A 16,541-nucleotide genomic window follows, 5' to 3' on the forward strand; every position below is an offset into this window, starting at 1 on the left:
CAGAAAGCACAGCACAGGTAACCAAGCAATGGCAAGAGTCATGTTTGCTGCGCACTTCTCAAGCCCAAGGGGAGGAGGAAGACAAAGCAAAGAGATTCACCCAAAGAAAGGAAAAATTAGGAAGAACAAGCTGAAGACTTAAACAGGCATTCCCTTGTCTCTTAAACAACAATGGAGGGTTGTGGCTGCCCTTAAAAAAAATCATCCCTCATTCAGGAAATAAATGCTAATTCATTAACATTAACCTGGCACTCACCATGTTCTCTAACAGCTCGAGCAGCATGCATTTGTTCTGTGTTTCTTCAAGGGGGAAAAACAAATATATCCTTATTCCAAAACTGTTTGCAACAAGATATTTGTCCATTGCTTTGCAGGGGGAAAAGCTTGCCTTTATTTCTGTGACATGTCCTAGACTTGTTGCCACAACTGAAAACATAGTGCATCCCTTTTCCCTCTCTGTAGGGACACCACTTTACTTGTAATTCAGTTTCAGTTACTACCTCAAACTACAGGAGCTTTCAAAAAGCTCTGTAGAGCAGGAAAGCAACAATGTCAAACCTGTGATGCTTGCCTTTCCTTAAGGTGTGAAGTTTGCAGCGTCAGACAGCAGAAACCAGTTCTGAGCACTTAGAGGAGTTTCAAGTGCTAACACATCTCCCTCTCACCAAGAGGCCTTCCCTGCAAGACTAGATGACTCTTAAAGAGCTGGAGTCAGAAAATTGCTTCAGTTTCTTGACTATGGTTGAAGCTGGAGAGGAGACTCTACCACCAAAGCAGTAGTTACACATGATAATGTATTTATTGCCAATTTAATTTTCCCTTTGAGAGTCTAGCCACACATACCCCTCCTCCACTTGCTCTCCCTCCCCTCTACTCACCTCTTGCATGTCCAGGGCATTTTACAGCTATTCTTATCACACTAGAACTATCCTTCCCCTGCAGCACTTCCAAATGAGCAAGACCTGTGTTGTCACCATGCACAGCACTACCATCATCTCTGGTTCAAAACAGTTCTGCCCTTAACAGAGGACTCACTCTATACTCAAAGTCATTTCCCAAATTACAGGATCAGTAATTTTCTTTCTAGAATTATAGTTAAAATGTCCTCAGCCCTCCCCATGCACCATGTCCACTTCTCCCACCCTCTGATAATACACTGGGCATAAATGGCCCCACATCATGGCTCTGCACATGTAGCAATTCCATTCCCTGCTAGCAATATTTGGCAATAAGATTTCTTCAAAGAAGGCTAATTACAGATTTCACTTGAACAGAAATTGGTACTGGGCTGATTTGTAAGATCTTTAACAAGCTTACAAACTTCATGCCAGGGAAGACTTTGTTCTCCACCAGGAGCAGCAACATAGCTCTAAAAGCAAAGGTGGAAAGCTGTGCCACTGCAAGATGAGGAAGGAAGGTCACAGCTCTGATTCTCCTTGCAGCACTGCACCTTCTCCAGGCAAGTCTTACCTTGAAGGTACACTGCCTGGGTTTCACAAAAGGAAAACTAAGGAAGCCAGTTCAGCTACCATGAAAACAATGAAAAGCAGTCACAAAAGAAACCCCAGCTGATAGTTCTATCAGAAGTGGAACAAAGACCAGTATGACAGAAGCAGGTCAAGAACTCAAAAGCTAGGAATTGATAAAATTAAGGATGCCTGGTCACATGCACGCATGAAACGTATCATTTTCTGAGAACAGTGTCAAGATGGACTTCTAGTTTTCAAAGGGATGTGAGAACCCAAGTCAAAGTCTCTCAAGCACCTCAGCATCTAGTTCCATACCAGGACAAATATTTTCTGTGTGTGTATGTCAGACTTCACACAGAAAACAGAAATCCCACCTGTGGATTCTCCTTACCACTTTTCCTCTCTGTGCCCACAACACCTAGTGAAATAACATTTCAGCCAGACTACTTTTCTGAGGGGAATTAATGCAAGATTCTGCAAACCACCCTCTGTGCTAACCCTGCTTGATAACTAGGGTGGAATTGAAAAGGGTAAAATGATAAAGTGATGGTCAACAGAAGGCTGGGCCTTATTTAAGGGTAGAAGACTAGTGCCCAGGAATTCTACACAAGAGCTTTCTGGGAAAGATTCAACACAAGTCATCATTTTTCCCTGTGGTCAACGACTATATGGCATCACATGGAGATGTCACACCTGATACACTGAAATACTGCTGTCAGACTGGCTGACTGCCTAGATATCCCAGCTGGAATCTGTGGTAACCATGCACACTGAGTACACAGCTGTTGGGAAGTCTCCAACTGTGAGCTCAGCCCACAGGCATTTAAAAAAGAAGAGTTATGAGTGTTACACATGTAAAGCACATGCATCAATAATGTCTATTTGACAGAGATTAAACCCATAAGTATCTACTACATCCTCAGATTTTAACATACCTAAAGGTTTTCCCCTTTAGGAGATGCCTCACTAAAAGAATGACCTGTGACAGTAGCAGACTTTTCTCCTATATACAGGCAGGCCTTTAAGAGGCCAACACTCTTGCAAAAGCACTACACACCAACACCCTAGACACTATTAAAACACATTTTCATCATTTTGGAGACTCCTTTGGGGGCAAGAAAACAGAGTCATGGTACAACTGCAGGGCATCACACATTAATTTGGAGAGGCAAACCACAAGTCTGACCACTGCCCAATTCCTAAAAGCAGAGAATATAAAAGTGGCAGGAAAGGAGTTATCTTTTTCCACCCTTATTCTCTGAAGTGACCATGCAGATTTTAATGAAACATTTGCGGGCTCTTCCCACTGAAGATAGATCTAGCAGGAAGAATTTAACTTAGAACCTCAAGATTATCAAAATATGAGTACCTGAACACAGACTAGCACAACAGGAAACATAAGAAACCCAATGTGTGTTAAAAGATGCTCTAATTATTAATGGGCACACACACAAAGCTTATCAGAAGTGCCAAGGCATTTGAAAGAAAAAGCATTATTCAAAGATAGGTATTTGCCAGCAGCTGTATCACCACCATATTCTCTAGCTGATTTTGATTGAACTCAGTGGACTTCAACTTAATCCTACAGGACAGTATCATTCACTTCTGTAATAGCTACTGACCTTATTTTTATGAGCCCTGTTGTAGGGTCATGACTAAATGTGACAAACAGCAAATCTCACTCTGTCAGCAGCCAGTGCCTGTCCTTCCTCCTTTTGAAGCTTCCACTCATTTCTGCAGGGGTTTTTTTTTTTTTCAGTCATGCTGCTTCAAAACAGCTGATCCAGATGGTAGGTACTTGGATTTCAACCTCCCCACATGGTGATGTGGCTCAAGAAAATAAAAACTGTTGCTACCTGCTGCTGACCTACTTTAATTTCTTTCCTGCCATACAACAGAAAAAACAATACAGTTCATTGAACTAGTTTTCCACACCTACTCACTGCTATGTAGGAAATGTAAAATAAAACTAATAGAGGAAGAAGGAAAGAAAAAAAAAGCAGCATGATCCAGTGGGGAGTAGGGAGGAGCAATTCTCACCTCTATCATAGTCATCTTCCTCTATTGCTTTTTCCTGAAGCCTCTGAAGCCGTAAGATCAAGGATTTTAACTATGCAAAGAAAAAAAAGTTAGTTATGATGAAGCTGCATTTAAAAATATGTAGGCTATTAACCTCCACATAATAGAAATTTAATGGATTACTACATCACTACAATGGCCAAATTTTGATAGTAAATCCCAGTATTTAAGCAGACAGACCTATTTGGAAGTCAGCTGAACTGCAGCTACATGAGCCAAGCATGGCTTTAGTCCAAACACATACAGAGAATAACAAATGGTATCTCTTGAAAAGCAAAGGAGATCGTGCAATCGCAGGATATTTCTCACCCTTTGAATAAATGAAAGTACGATTATTAAAGGATTCTATCAGCATGACATCTACTTCTGATCACATTGTACTCAACAGTGTGTTCCCAAGCTCATTCTGACAATTTTTTACCTGAGTTTTGCAGAGAACAAATATAAAATTTCCATATGCAAACCACATTTTATTCTGTAAATAGAAATGCAGTATGAATACTTTGGAACAGGTATACTCATGTTATGGGTCAGAAAAGAGTGTTCACATGCACCCAAAACGTTTCATTAAAATACAATTTAGGCTCATCTACATAATGTTGATATTTGCATTTTTGCAATGCAAATGCTAGATGAGGGGAAAACAGAACACCAAGAATACACGAACCACATACAGAGTGCTCTCTCACATTCCAAAAGAAACTTACCATAATAAAGTCTTATTTCAAAAGTTAATGCTTCTCTTCGTTAACATCAAGAGTCCGGACCAAAGTTCTAAATTTACTAAAAATTTGTAAGGCCTTTACAAGTTTTTGCTGTTAAAAGAAATTGGTTAGAAGGTAGGTTTACTCCTCTCCTCATTGCCATGACAGCCACAGCCTAACTCAGCTGCAGTTACAAGACTGGAATGTGTTTCTTATTAAAATTATGCATGACCTGTACCAAACAAGCCACTATCAGCCCTAAAAAGGATGAGCCTGGAGAAAGAAGCAGCGTATATTCTCAAAGTCCAAAGCCTGAAAGTGCTTGGGAGAGCATTAAAATCCATACTTCTGACATCCTGCACTTACAAAAGATTGCCCTTTTCTCTGAAGCTCTTTCATATTCAGTCCCCATATTTAAACTCTAAATTGCATAGAGAAAGATAGGTACAGCCAGTCAACAACTTAATAGAAGCACTCAGTTATCAAAACTGCACATCAACACACAAATCAGACAATCAACAAACAAACCTTTAAATTCAGGATATCCCTCTAAACATGGTATGTGAAAGTGGACTAGTAAGAAAAGAACTATAAAAATAAAGCTGGAAACGTATCCAAAAATGTTTGATTAATAATAGGCTATAGGATGCATACATTCCCATTCCCTCTACGCTTTACTTTATTTTGGTTTTCACTTCCTGAAACTCCAATCTTTTTTCTCTGAGGCTGGTGAGGAATGCAAATGATACTGAAGGGAGGAGCTCTGAATCCCCACCGTAAATTATTTTCTGTGTTTTATGCCTGACTTTTTATAGAGTTTCAAGGCAGCCTGCAGTAGGAATGATTCAAGTGACACTTTTTTCATATACATGATGTATAACAACCATCTATAGCGAGAGTACAGCTTTGCTGCTGCTGGCAGTGTTTATTCCATCATGCACCACAGTGGCAGGTCATTTAAAGTCTGCTTGGGTGCCACAGCCCAGGCACGCCCACGGCAAACTGACTGATGCTGCCACTGTAAAGTGCTTTCCATTTGCAGGCTGGGGAGATATTTGGAGCTCAACTAATCAAAGACCTGCTTCTGCTTCAGTGTGGCATGTCCTATAAGTGTACCAGATGAAGATCACTTTTTAAGTACAGACAAAGCATCATTTTAACAACTTTGGTATTGTCTCCTTTTCTCGACTACCGTTGCCTTTGTTCCTTTCTGAAAACTTTGAGACTTCCTCATTATCATTACAATAGGAAGGTGCTTCAAATTAAACATATACAACTGGCTAACCAAGGGCAAAGACATCTGAGGGCCCAAATCCCCAATTCTCCATTCAATGAATTAATGAATACAGAAATTAAAGATAGCAATGTTTCTTTTGTGCCTATCAAATAAGCAATACTGAAAAGAAAGAAAAATCATTTCCTATTTTGATTGTATTATATATTCCCAAATTTGCAGTGAATTAATTTCCCAAACCATCCCAGACTATGTGCACATTGCAATTCCAGGCATGAAACCAAAGAAACTGCTCCTTGTCAATGTGTGTGAAGTCTGTAAATAAGAGAACCTAGTTTGAGTTCTACACACATCATCTATGAAAAGAAAGTATTAGAGAGCATCATAAGACCAGGTCAAATGTCATGGCAAGTAAAGAAAGAATAAATATTTCTCAGCCTTCTGTCTTACCCAGACAGCAGGTTTGTGCAAAGTCTCCCCAAAGATCTGAATTTCTGAAAGGCAACCAAGAAACTCAGGCACTAGTGGGACAATTAAAATAAAATATTAAAAAAAAAAAAAAAAAAACAAAAACAAAAAACAACCCGACAAAAAAACTCCAACATAACCCCCACTACCCACACAGTGCACCTTGAACAAATTAGTGAAATCTATTGTGTCCATATTAGTCTCCAGATTACTGTTTCCTGTGTGCACAGTGAAGCCAACACTTGGCTCCTTTGATCAGGCAAGCTCAGAATGGTTTCCTCCAATGCCCACCCTACTATCATAAAAATATAACACAGCTATCCTTCTTAAAGTTTCCCCACGCCTCTCCTACAAAGAACACAGTGAATTACACTGCCTGTAGATGTTGTAGGTATAAATGTGGGTATATACATATATGCAAAAAGACTTCTGACTCACCAGCCCACTACTCCTCTGGAGCGGAAGGGGAAAAGCAAAAAGGTTCAGTTCCCACATGGAGACAGGGACTTGACCCCCATTTTTCTTCATATGGGGAGAGCACCTATTAGATTACACACTACTTTCACAAAGTTGACTAATTCCTAAAAATCTTTGGCTCAACTTAAATATTTCCATTTTAAAATTTTAGTGTTGTTAAATCATGATACTTCAAGAAAAGAGTTCTTACCACACCCCAATTTTATACTACATATACCCCAAACTGCAGACAAAACAGCCACCTGTGAAAAGAAATGGTACTTACTGAAGTCAGAAACTGCTGTGTGATGTTAGAAATGAGAGGATCAAAGTTCCAGTAGAACATAGAATAGGGTACTGCAACAATATCACCTATTTTTAAAGGACCAAACAAAACCTGTTCTCTCTTTTTTATCATGCAGAACACTACTGTAAAACTCTGAACAAAGGCCACAAAAGCCAGAAATATCTGAACTCCTACATAAACTTTGATTTTAGCACTATAAATAAAAATATTTTGAGGAAGAGGAATCAAAAACAAAGTGAGATTACTGACCTTTAACGTACTGCGGTTGCCAAGCAAGCAATCCTGTAGCACTGGTTCATATTTTTTCATCAAAGTATCCCAGTTATGGTCACTAAAGCTACTTTCATACCCTGAGGTGACAGAAGAGCCAGCAGATGCTGCATCTGAGGAATCTGTAGAATATGAAAATGTTGCATCTATATCCGAGAGAAAGACAGTCTCACAGTCCTGTAATTTATCATTGACTGGGCTCTCATGTTCATGCTGCAAATCCTCACTGGACCTGGAGAAGCAACACAAATCTCCCAAGTGCTCATGAGTTTGTGCCATCTCTTCTGGCTTCTGCAGATTTCCTGTGGTTTTGGGATGCAGGACGATTTCAGCTTCCTCAATAGATTTGCCTTCAACATAATTTATTTCGGAGGCCGACTTCAGGGAGAGCTGTATGAAGCTGAAACTTGAACTAAAGCTATCATGTGCACCAGCAGAATGAGAAATACCGTCTCTGTTTTGATACTCACAGTTGTTATTCACTTCTGTCTGATCCAAAGCATACATGTTTGAGGGCTTGCTCACTTTAGTGCTGTGGCTTTTCTGCCATGTACAGCACACGGCAGAAGCATCTCCTTTGCCTGTTGTGGCAGCAGGGCAAACCCCTATCCCCGTGCTATCTGACCGTGGACTATTGCAACATGAAAGATTTTCGTGGCATCCTGGCGTATTTCCCGTCGTGGCCAGTGGTGTTACCCCATTAGCAGGAGGTACGGCACTACTCACTGCACTACAGCACAGGAATTCCACGCTATTTTGGCACTGCCTGCGCCGAGCGCAGTTCTCGGAGCCTCCACAGTGCTGCCTGCTGTGCTGGAGCTCTGCTGGGCTGACCCCTGTGCAGGCACCCAGGGACTGAAACTCGATCTGTCGCTGAGCTTCTGGCCTCATGTATCCAGGTCTTTTTGCCAGCTTCTTTTTACGAAGAGAGCCCACCGGCATTAATTGCTGGCGATCATCTGTAGGGGGGAGAAAAAGTCAGTGTTTCTGCAGTTTTCCAGGCTTAACATACTGTAGCATCTGAAAATAGTTGTTTCTGAAATTTCAAGCAGCACATCGTTTTCAATTTCAACAAAACACAGACACTGCCCATACTGCAGATAGAGAACACTGTGTATTCATTCATTTTTCTAAAGACTTCACACCTGTTTTTAAGTGAACTCACTAACAAGCTCCTCCATCAGGACACAAACCTGGGTACAATGAATCACATCATCTTCCCTATTCACAATATCACTCTGCTTTTCCATTCGCAACTTGCTTAGCAACACACTGAAGCAAAAACTTGCTTTAAGTTTCTCTGATCCAAAATGATTTCAGACTTACAAGCACATCTAAGATAGGACTGAATCTGCATCCAAAAAGGTGAGAACCACGATCACAAAGAAATTTTGTTCATAACCTTGTTGTTGCCGTGTGTTCAATTGCTTGTGTTCATCTCCACGTTTTAACACCCTGAGCAGCAAGTGGTTCAGGTTCTGCTGCCATAACAGAAGCAACTGTAACACCCTGTGGTTGCAGATGCTGGTCTAATGAGATATTGTACAAGTTGTCATTTAGATTTATGGTTCTACCTATTGTCCGAAATGTAAAGTTAAAGCTTTGCATGAAGAACCACCAATCCTAGAAAACTAGTAATTCGCAGCATTACTGAAGTATTAATATCATTATCAAGCAGCTTCTGCTCAGTAACTTATTATTTCCTTATACATACCTTGCTTACATAGATGAAAAGAAATTTGGTGTTTGCAGAGAAGAGGAAAACAAACAAACCAAGCCAAACCCGAACAAGATAAAAAGATCACAGTAAACATTAAAAGTGGGAGATCAGAATGTAATGACTGTGTTTTCTGTATATTTTAATATAAGTATTATTGGTAAAAGATTATGCGGTGACTACTTTCATTTTCTCATGGATTTACTGCTAGTTAAAAGGTATTCCATTTGTTTGTCCTGCACAATGGGAATCAATGGGAATACAAGCCCTGCACTATCATCCACTCCATAGCACAAAAAGATATTGACTGGACCTATTTGCCAGAATCCCCCTTCAAGGGGATCTGATGCCTAGCTGAATTATGCCCTCTGTTAGCTGCCCTCTACTCACTGAAACAGAATCAATTGGGTGTTAGAAATATTCTTATCACCCACACAGAGCTCTTCCAAAAACACAAGTTTCCGATTTTTTTCTTTACATTTACCATTCCTCTCTAACCACAACCCTTTGTCAGTTTTTACATTGATAGATATGCACGTAATCTAAACTCCTCAGCAGCTCCTAACACAGGCCTCATACGCACCTCACTACGATGACATCCGGTACAAGAACTTAAGCACTGAAACTTCCCAGGACAATTTTCCCAACATTCATTACATTCTCTCCAAATAACCTTCAACAAAAGCAAATGATACATTTTCCATATACTAGAATAGTGGCACATCTCACCATGGGACTGCAGTTAAGCTTCTGTATTCTGCTTCCTATCACCATAAATTAGAATATCCCAGCAGTCTCTTACATTCTCTTTTGTCTGAAGAAAAAAAGCATCACAAAAATCAGAAGTAAAAAAGGTCATGGAGTCCATCAGCCTGTCTACTATAAAAAGACAGTGAAATGCTGTACTGGGAGTAATTTAATAGAAGAACAACAAGCAGGAATCAGCCTCAGAGCAAGGGAACAAAAACTGAACAAAACGTTCTTTAAAATTTAATTCTTTTAGTTTATATACAAAACAATGGCCTAAATTTGACTTCAGCAGAAGAAATCAGTCATGCATAAAAAAGTCATTCTAAGGCTGCATATAGTCCATGGCCATTTAAAAAGGCCTGTCACAGGCCTCGTCTGTAAAAACACAAAAGGTTCTCTGGTTTAATTAACATCAGTTTAAAATTGATCTCACTAAATCACTATGAATTTCTAAAGTAGACAGATAATTACAGCTCTTTAAACACCAAATTTAAACTAACCTAATGTAAATAAGGTTTAAATTGGCCAAAGTATTAGATAGTCTCACCAAGGGAACTGGATGCAATTCTAAAAATTATTGTGGAGCCAAAGGGGTACAATTCCAGTATCCTGAACGAGATCACACACAGCCCACACATCTCTGTGCTCCTCACAAGGTTCACAGATAACCCTCTAGACAGGTTTGGTATTCAGTTCCTTCATGGACTCCAGGTCTGTCTCCCGGTGAGTCCAGCAGCACAGATCGCTCCCCTGGATACCAGAACAGAGCACTGCCTCAGTTACAATCAGGATGATAGTTAGGCCAAGCCATGAGCCATCCAGAGGATGCTGCAAGGACAGAGCTGCAGGTCCTTCTCCCCAGTGTGGCTGCCCCTGAGAGCAAGGCAGAGTGGACAGAGACAGAGCTGGGACCAACATTGACACAGACACTCACACCTTCCCCAAAGGATAAGAGAGGCCCCAGCCTGATCCCCAGCTCCAGCTAGAGGGCACTCACATTGCCCTCAGCCATCACAAAATCCAGCCAGGTAGTTACTACTGCCTTGGGTATACTGTTTGGGCACTGTTTACCCTTGTGCCATGTCTCTGTTCTCAAGATTAGAATAATTTCAGTTGTTTATTATCACATATCTGAGATACAGTTATGTAAATTTTCTCTGCATAGTCTTTCAACCACAGCCTGCTTTGTCTTCATGTCAGAGAAATTAAACTGAACCAATTCAGCTGGCTTATTAAAAAAAAAAAAAAAGACAGGCCTTAAATTCTTCTCATCACTACCTCAGTTTGAAGAGCATCAAATAACTGTTGGCAATTAACTACAAGAGTATCAGAATGGAAACAACTGAAGGCAATTTTAAAACCCTACACTACAGTGTGTCATGCATTGTATGAGACACACATTTAGAAAGAGAGAAAAGCCACAAATGGAAGAGCCTTTCAATTGTAATATTAAAAATCAACTTTTTAAAATATATATTTTACAATCTTAGAAGATGATGTAACATATTTAATGGCAGATACGTGCAAATTACTTTAAATTCAATTACGAAAGCTCAGAAATATTTTTAACAGCTATTTCACCACAGCAATCCTTCCTGATGACCAACATTTCATAAAAAATAACAGTTCAGATCCAGAGCAGAGGGAAAAAGAAAATAGTCTATTGCTGTAAAGTAGTGTTGTTCACATCTTAGTTACACTAGTGAGATGAAAGAGGGAGAGGTGAAGCCTAAGAGCATTTCCCACTGATGGAAAGTGTACATTCTCTTGTACCCAGTCTGACACTGAAGGACAGCAAAACAGTCATCTCATTTATTTTAGGTCATCAGTCTTTGTTTTCAGCCACAAAAGTGGCAGTTCAGGTTTTTTGACCAAATGTTCTAACAGCATCTGTGGATAAAAAGGTGTAGATACCTTCCATTTTTGTTAAGTCCAATAGAATTTTAGAGATCAGTACAGAAACTCTGAAGTGATCACCTCCTCACTCCTACTTTAAGCATGTAATGCAGAATGCTTGCAAGTTCATTTAAGTTCTCCCAGTTTTAAAGATAGCTCAACTATCTGAATACATCTATATTATACACAGTTCATTTTTATTAGAATAACAAATTCATCTTCAGAGCATTTGCAGGTGGTAACTGATGTGGAAGAAAAGGTATTTGGTCATATTCAAAGCCAACTATCAAAGCACTGCTCCAAGCAAATTCTGTAGTTGCTTCTATTAAGGAAGCCTTAAACACCTGCATCAAACTCTACACAAAGTGAGTGAGTTTCAAATATTTGTTATTTACAAACATACACACATAAATGTTTTTAACCTATCCGAAACAAAAATGAACCATTCTTGGAGATTAATCTGACATGACAATAACCATGACTGTTCAGTTCCTCTGTCACAGAAATATGTAAAACGTTGCAGGTTCCTAACCAGTTATAGTTTGACTCATTTACTGAATTTCAAAGACACCACTAAATATGCAAAATAAGATGGTGCTGATCTCAACACAGCCTACGCTGAAACAAACAAGCACTATCTCTTTGCACAAATAAGCTTTCAAAGAAAGTCACTTTCAAATAAACATTTTCGTAACTCTTAAAATGAAAGGTCTCACTTCGCTTTTTCATCTCACTTGCTCTCAACTCTAACTGTGGTTTATCTAGCGTTCTATAAAGTGTATCTATAGAAGGCAAGCATGGCTGAGCTACATTGTATTGGATATAATGATACAAATTGTTTCCTCACCAAGGCACGCTGTGATTTCTAAGGTCACAGACTGGGTTCAGTTATTCAACTGTTAAATTTCCAAAACATCTCAAATAACATATTTTCTGAGGTCATTAAATGCATGTCAGTTTCCATTCTTCATTAAAAAACACTCAAAGAGTTGTGCATTGTGAAAGCCAGAGTGCTCTTCTTTAGCCAGGGTTTAAATAATTGTGTTTTTATTGACACGCTCCCAAAATGCGTCATTGAGTTGTTACAATCAAGCCACTTAGCTCCTTAATGCAACAACTCATTTTAAGACATTTGATGAAACTGCAGCACCTCTCTAGAATTAGAATCACATCAGCTGATATTAATACCCCCATCAAATTTTTCACACCTCAAGAAATAAAGAAGCAGTTTAAACCTGGTCTAGCCTCAACACTAAGAAAGAAAAAAGAGTCTACCAAAAAGTAAGTTGGTAAATAACATTTCCCATGTCAGTAACAATTTAGCCAGGGGAATAAGAGAAATAACCTTTTCCTTAATTACACACCTGTTACTACACCTCACTTTCCAAATTCATCTCTGGTTGATCAGCCTCAACCTAATCCCTCTCCAAAGCTCCTTACACAACTCACTGATGTATTTCATCCAACCCACTGATACCCGCCTTGGCCAGCTAGAACTGCCAAACTCACATCACCAGCTGCTTAACAGAGCAGTTCTCAGACTCCCCAGTCATCACTAATCCTACACTCAGCCCAGCGATCCATCCTGTCTACCATCTGATGGACAACAAAACATGCCAGGGGAGAACACAAGCAGGTCTGGAAAAACTAGCCAGTACCAGCACAGGGTGCCTTCAGCACAGTGAATAACAGAAGACACTTCCCCAAAAATATCCAGCCCAATTTTTTCCAAACCTGTGGGCAAATTTCTTTTTAACTTACAGTTAAGTTATTGAAAAGAATTTATCCAGTTTCCAAAGAGGCAGATGGACACACAAGTTGCAAGCCTACAGAGAATACTCACAACACAGAACCAATGCTTATTTCAGGAGGTGGGGTGTGGGTGTGTGTAAGGTTTGTTGTTCTTCTTCCTGGGGAAAAACTCTTTTGTTCCCAGTTTCAATGCAAAAGTCTGTAGAGGCAGCCCATGCAAATGTCTTAAGTGGAGAGAACACTCTGGTTCTTTCAGTCAAGATGTGACAACAGCTTTAAATGTTACACAGAAATAGGGGAGCAAGGATGTTGCACAGAAACTGTGAAGTTTTCTTAGGTAATAAATTAATTTGCAAACAACACTTAATGGGTTTGCAGTCATATCTCATAAAATCATTTCACCAAACACACATGAAACTATGAAATCAGTACACAGCAGTCCTTTTCAAAAATGGTCTATTTAACACACCACACTTCTCTTTCATCACTCTGTCTACAGACTGACAGTGTGGATTCCCACTACTTCTGCTCAGTCAGATCATCTACAGCACGACTCTAATATAAAACTCATCAGGGGGGAGGGGAGGGAGGAATTAAAAAAAAAAAAGTGAAGTGTGAGAGCACATTGACAGCAGTCAATTTCTAATTCAAGCACAGTTTGAATGCTCCAGCTTGGAGATTTGAATTTTTAATTTCACCAAGAGAGTGGGTTCCAAATTAAGCATCTGATGCACAGTCAGTCTGAAACCAGAATTGAGTTTACTGAAATAGAAAGTAATTTTCTCTTAACAGCTCAGTAGTGATCACATATAATGAAAATAAAACAACGTGGCAGCTCCTGTATTGCCAAGGGTGAGGAGTCAGAAGGCTTTTAGCTTTACAATTTAATATCAAAGTCCCAGGACAAATGTTCCTCCTTTCCCTGCTGAAGGAAGTTCACCTTGTAGCCCCAGTCAGGCTGTCCGATGCAATGTCCATGCTGTCTAGGCAACAACAGAGATGGAATGGAGCTCCAGACATCAGGAAATCTGAGCACCAAATTCCCACAGAAAGCACAGCACCTCAGGATGCAGATTAATACACGATCCTGCAAAAGCCAGGCACGGACACAAACTGCAGTCACAGCAATGCATAGCACACTAGGCCAACCTGTAGCTAGGAGAAAGGCAAAGAAGTGGTGCTGGTCCCTCACCCTGCTCCCCTGAAAACAAAGTCCCAGGGCTTTACATGAAGCCTTGCAACTCTTTATGGTCCAACAGAATTTCTGTACTCGGGTATTGTTTGCTCTTTGCAGCAGCAATTGTGCGAGCTGTACTTTTGCCAGCTGACAATAAACTGCCGCTCTGAGATAAAGATTCTCCAGTGAACCCATGAGGCACAGCCTGCAGCACCACTCTCCTGTCCACAATGCCTGCACAAGCAGCTTCAGTTAATGCAAGTCCTTGCCAAATGCCAGCAGATTGCTCAGCATCATCAGCCTGCAGATGTTATAACCTGCGAGGGATGAAACTGTGCTCCAGCAAGCAGAGCGCAGTTCCCTTGGAGACCTTCACTGGCAAGCGGGAAAGACGCACATGATATCCCTTTTGAGACCTTCACTGAGAATATGGCTTGGCCTTTACAACCCTTACCGGAGGCTGTAGACAGACAAAACAGAAGCTGGAAGTTTGTTTTACTGGGCCCCAGAACACAAAAGTGAAGACGCCAGCTATGTCCTTTTTCTCTAGCATGGAGGAGAAAAGAAGGTTGTTCAGATGAAATTCTGAGATTATCTATGAACAGGCTATGGAAGAAATACTATAGCAGAGATTGCTGAAACTGCAGCAGAATACTAACCACAGGCAAGAACAATTCTAGCAGAAATCACAGCTCCTTCTAAATGCCATAGGTCAGAAGTCACTCTGCCTAGAGCAAGTCAGGTATCTTTAAAAAAAAGTTTTAAAAAATTAACATTCCAGGAGAGAATAGAGTTTCTCTCTAGAAGGTAATGGCACTGAATTACAGAATTTAGCAGATGTGGCAGCACAGAGGGACAACAGCTGTCAATACAGAAGTCAAGAATAAACAGCTAGAGAGCACTTAAAGGAGGCACCCACCAGCACTAGACAGCTAGTTCTCCATACCCTCCCATGTAGGAGCCCTGGCATTAGAGGCCAAATTCACTATTTCCAACCCACATCACCTGGTACAGCAGGAACACGGAGATCCAAGCAACTGCCTGCTCAGCTTCAGGCAGGAGCTGAGAGTAACCCCATGACCTCACACCATGACTGGAGACTGAAGACGCAACAGGACCAAAGCCTGTTCACACACCTTCAAAAGCCATGGCCACCAGAAGCAGACATGGATCAAGGAATACAGCCAAGCAGCTGCCAGTCAGACTCCAGTCTGAGGGAGGACATCACCAACAGATCCACTTTGACTGTAATTCACTCATTTTGGTATCCATCCTAACTCTGCTGATACCAACACCACACATGCTTTCAACCGCTCCCATCAACCCCTGACTTCTTTTACATCGACTTTCACTGCATTTCAATCATCGCTTCCCAGTTACTCCTCTCAAACCAAGGGCTCATTTCTCTTCAAGTGAAAGAGAGTTGATCCAGAAATCCTTTCAGTTGCTGCTCTGGAACTTTGACCAAACTTTGGATAGGTCACACTTCACAGTCTAGAACGATAACCATCCACAAAGCTCCCAAACAATGTTCCAAGCCAAAGACAGATACTCTCTTTTCCAGTACCAATTTCCTCGATACTACCTCTCTAGTCCTTTCCAATTTATCCTTTTTGTCACAACCCCAACATGCACAAACCTCCCTCCAGCCCCCCTAACAGCATTGCTCTCACAACAGCGAACAAGCATGTCTCAACTTACCCTCAAAAATCCTCCTCATATGAGCTTCCAGGCCCTCCAACTCCTCAGCCCACCCTGTTCCTTCCCAGGTGGAGAGATTTCCTGCTTCACACTGCCCATCAGCAGAGCTCAGAAGTTTCTAGGCATCCCCAGGTGCATTTAAAAGAAGCCCAGCCCCACTTCAGCTGCGTTCATTGATTTCATTGCTTCCCTTCAGTTGCTCAGCTTTCCGGCTACCAGAACTTCAGACAGTTCTTAGGGTTTCGTTTACATCTTTCACAGCACACAGAGTTTGTGTGACAATCTAAACCAAACCTCACTCCAAAGGCACACTGACTCCATTCATCCCCTTAGACAGCATCTCAATGAAAACACTCTCGTGAGAGCTTCTTTCCTGTGACTGTAAATCACTGCTATTCATGTCTAGGAAATCAAGACAATTACCTGTCACAATTTACTCTGACATTGTCCCTGGGCTAACATACATTAGCTAACAACACAGGCTACTCTTACTAACACATATCTATGCTGCTCAACAAAAGCACAGACTCCTGCCAGAAGGGGTTTTTTTTAACATATTTC

At 40.7% G+C, this 16,541-nt stretch overlaps 1 protein-coding gene across 2 annotated transcripts in view; it reads right to left on the reverse strand.

Moving 5' to 3' along the window:
* Window positions 1–16,541, reverse strand: part of DISC1 (DISC1 scaffold protein) — a 193,955-nt gene that overhangs the window by 167,310 nt on the left and 10,104 nt on the right. For both annotated transcript variants that reach the window (XR_007202537.1, XM_048298528.1), the window contains exons 2-3: window positions 6,967–7,946; window positions 3,510–3,579 (exon numbers count right to left, since the gene is read on the reverse strand). Coding sequence is in view for 1 of the 2 variants with exons in the window: in XM_048298528.1 (XP_048154485.1) it covers window positions 3,510–3,579; window positions 6,967–7,946 (1,050 nt within the window). In the remaining variant the exon portion in view is untranslated. The remainder of the gene's footprint in view (window positions 1–3,509; window positions 3,580–6,966; window positions 7,947–16,541) is intronic.

This window comes from Corvus hawaiiensis, chromosome 3 (genome assembly GCF_020740725.1).
Source record: "Corvus hawaiiensis isolate bCorHaw1 chromosome 3, bCorHaw1.pri.cur, whole genome shotgun sequence".
NCBI lineage: Eukaryota > Metazoa > Chordata > Aves > Passeriformes > Corvidae > Corvus > Corvus hawaiiensis.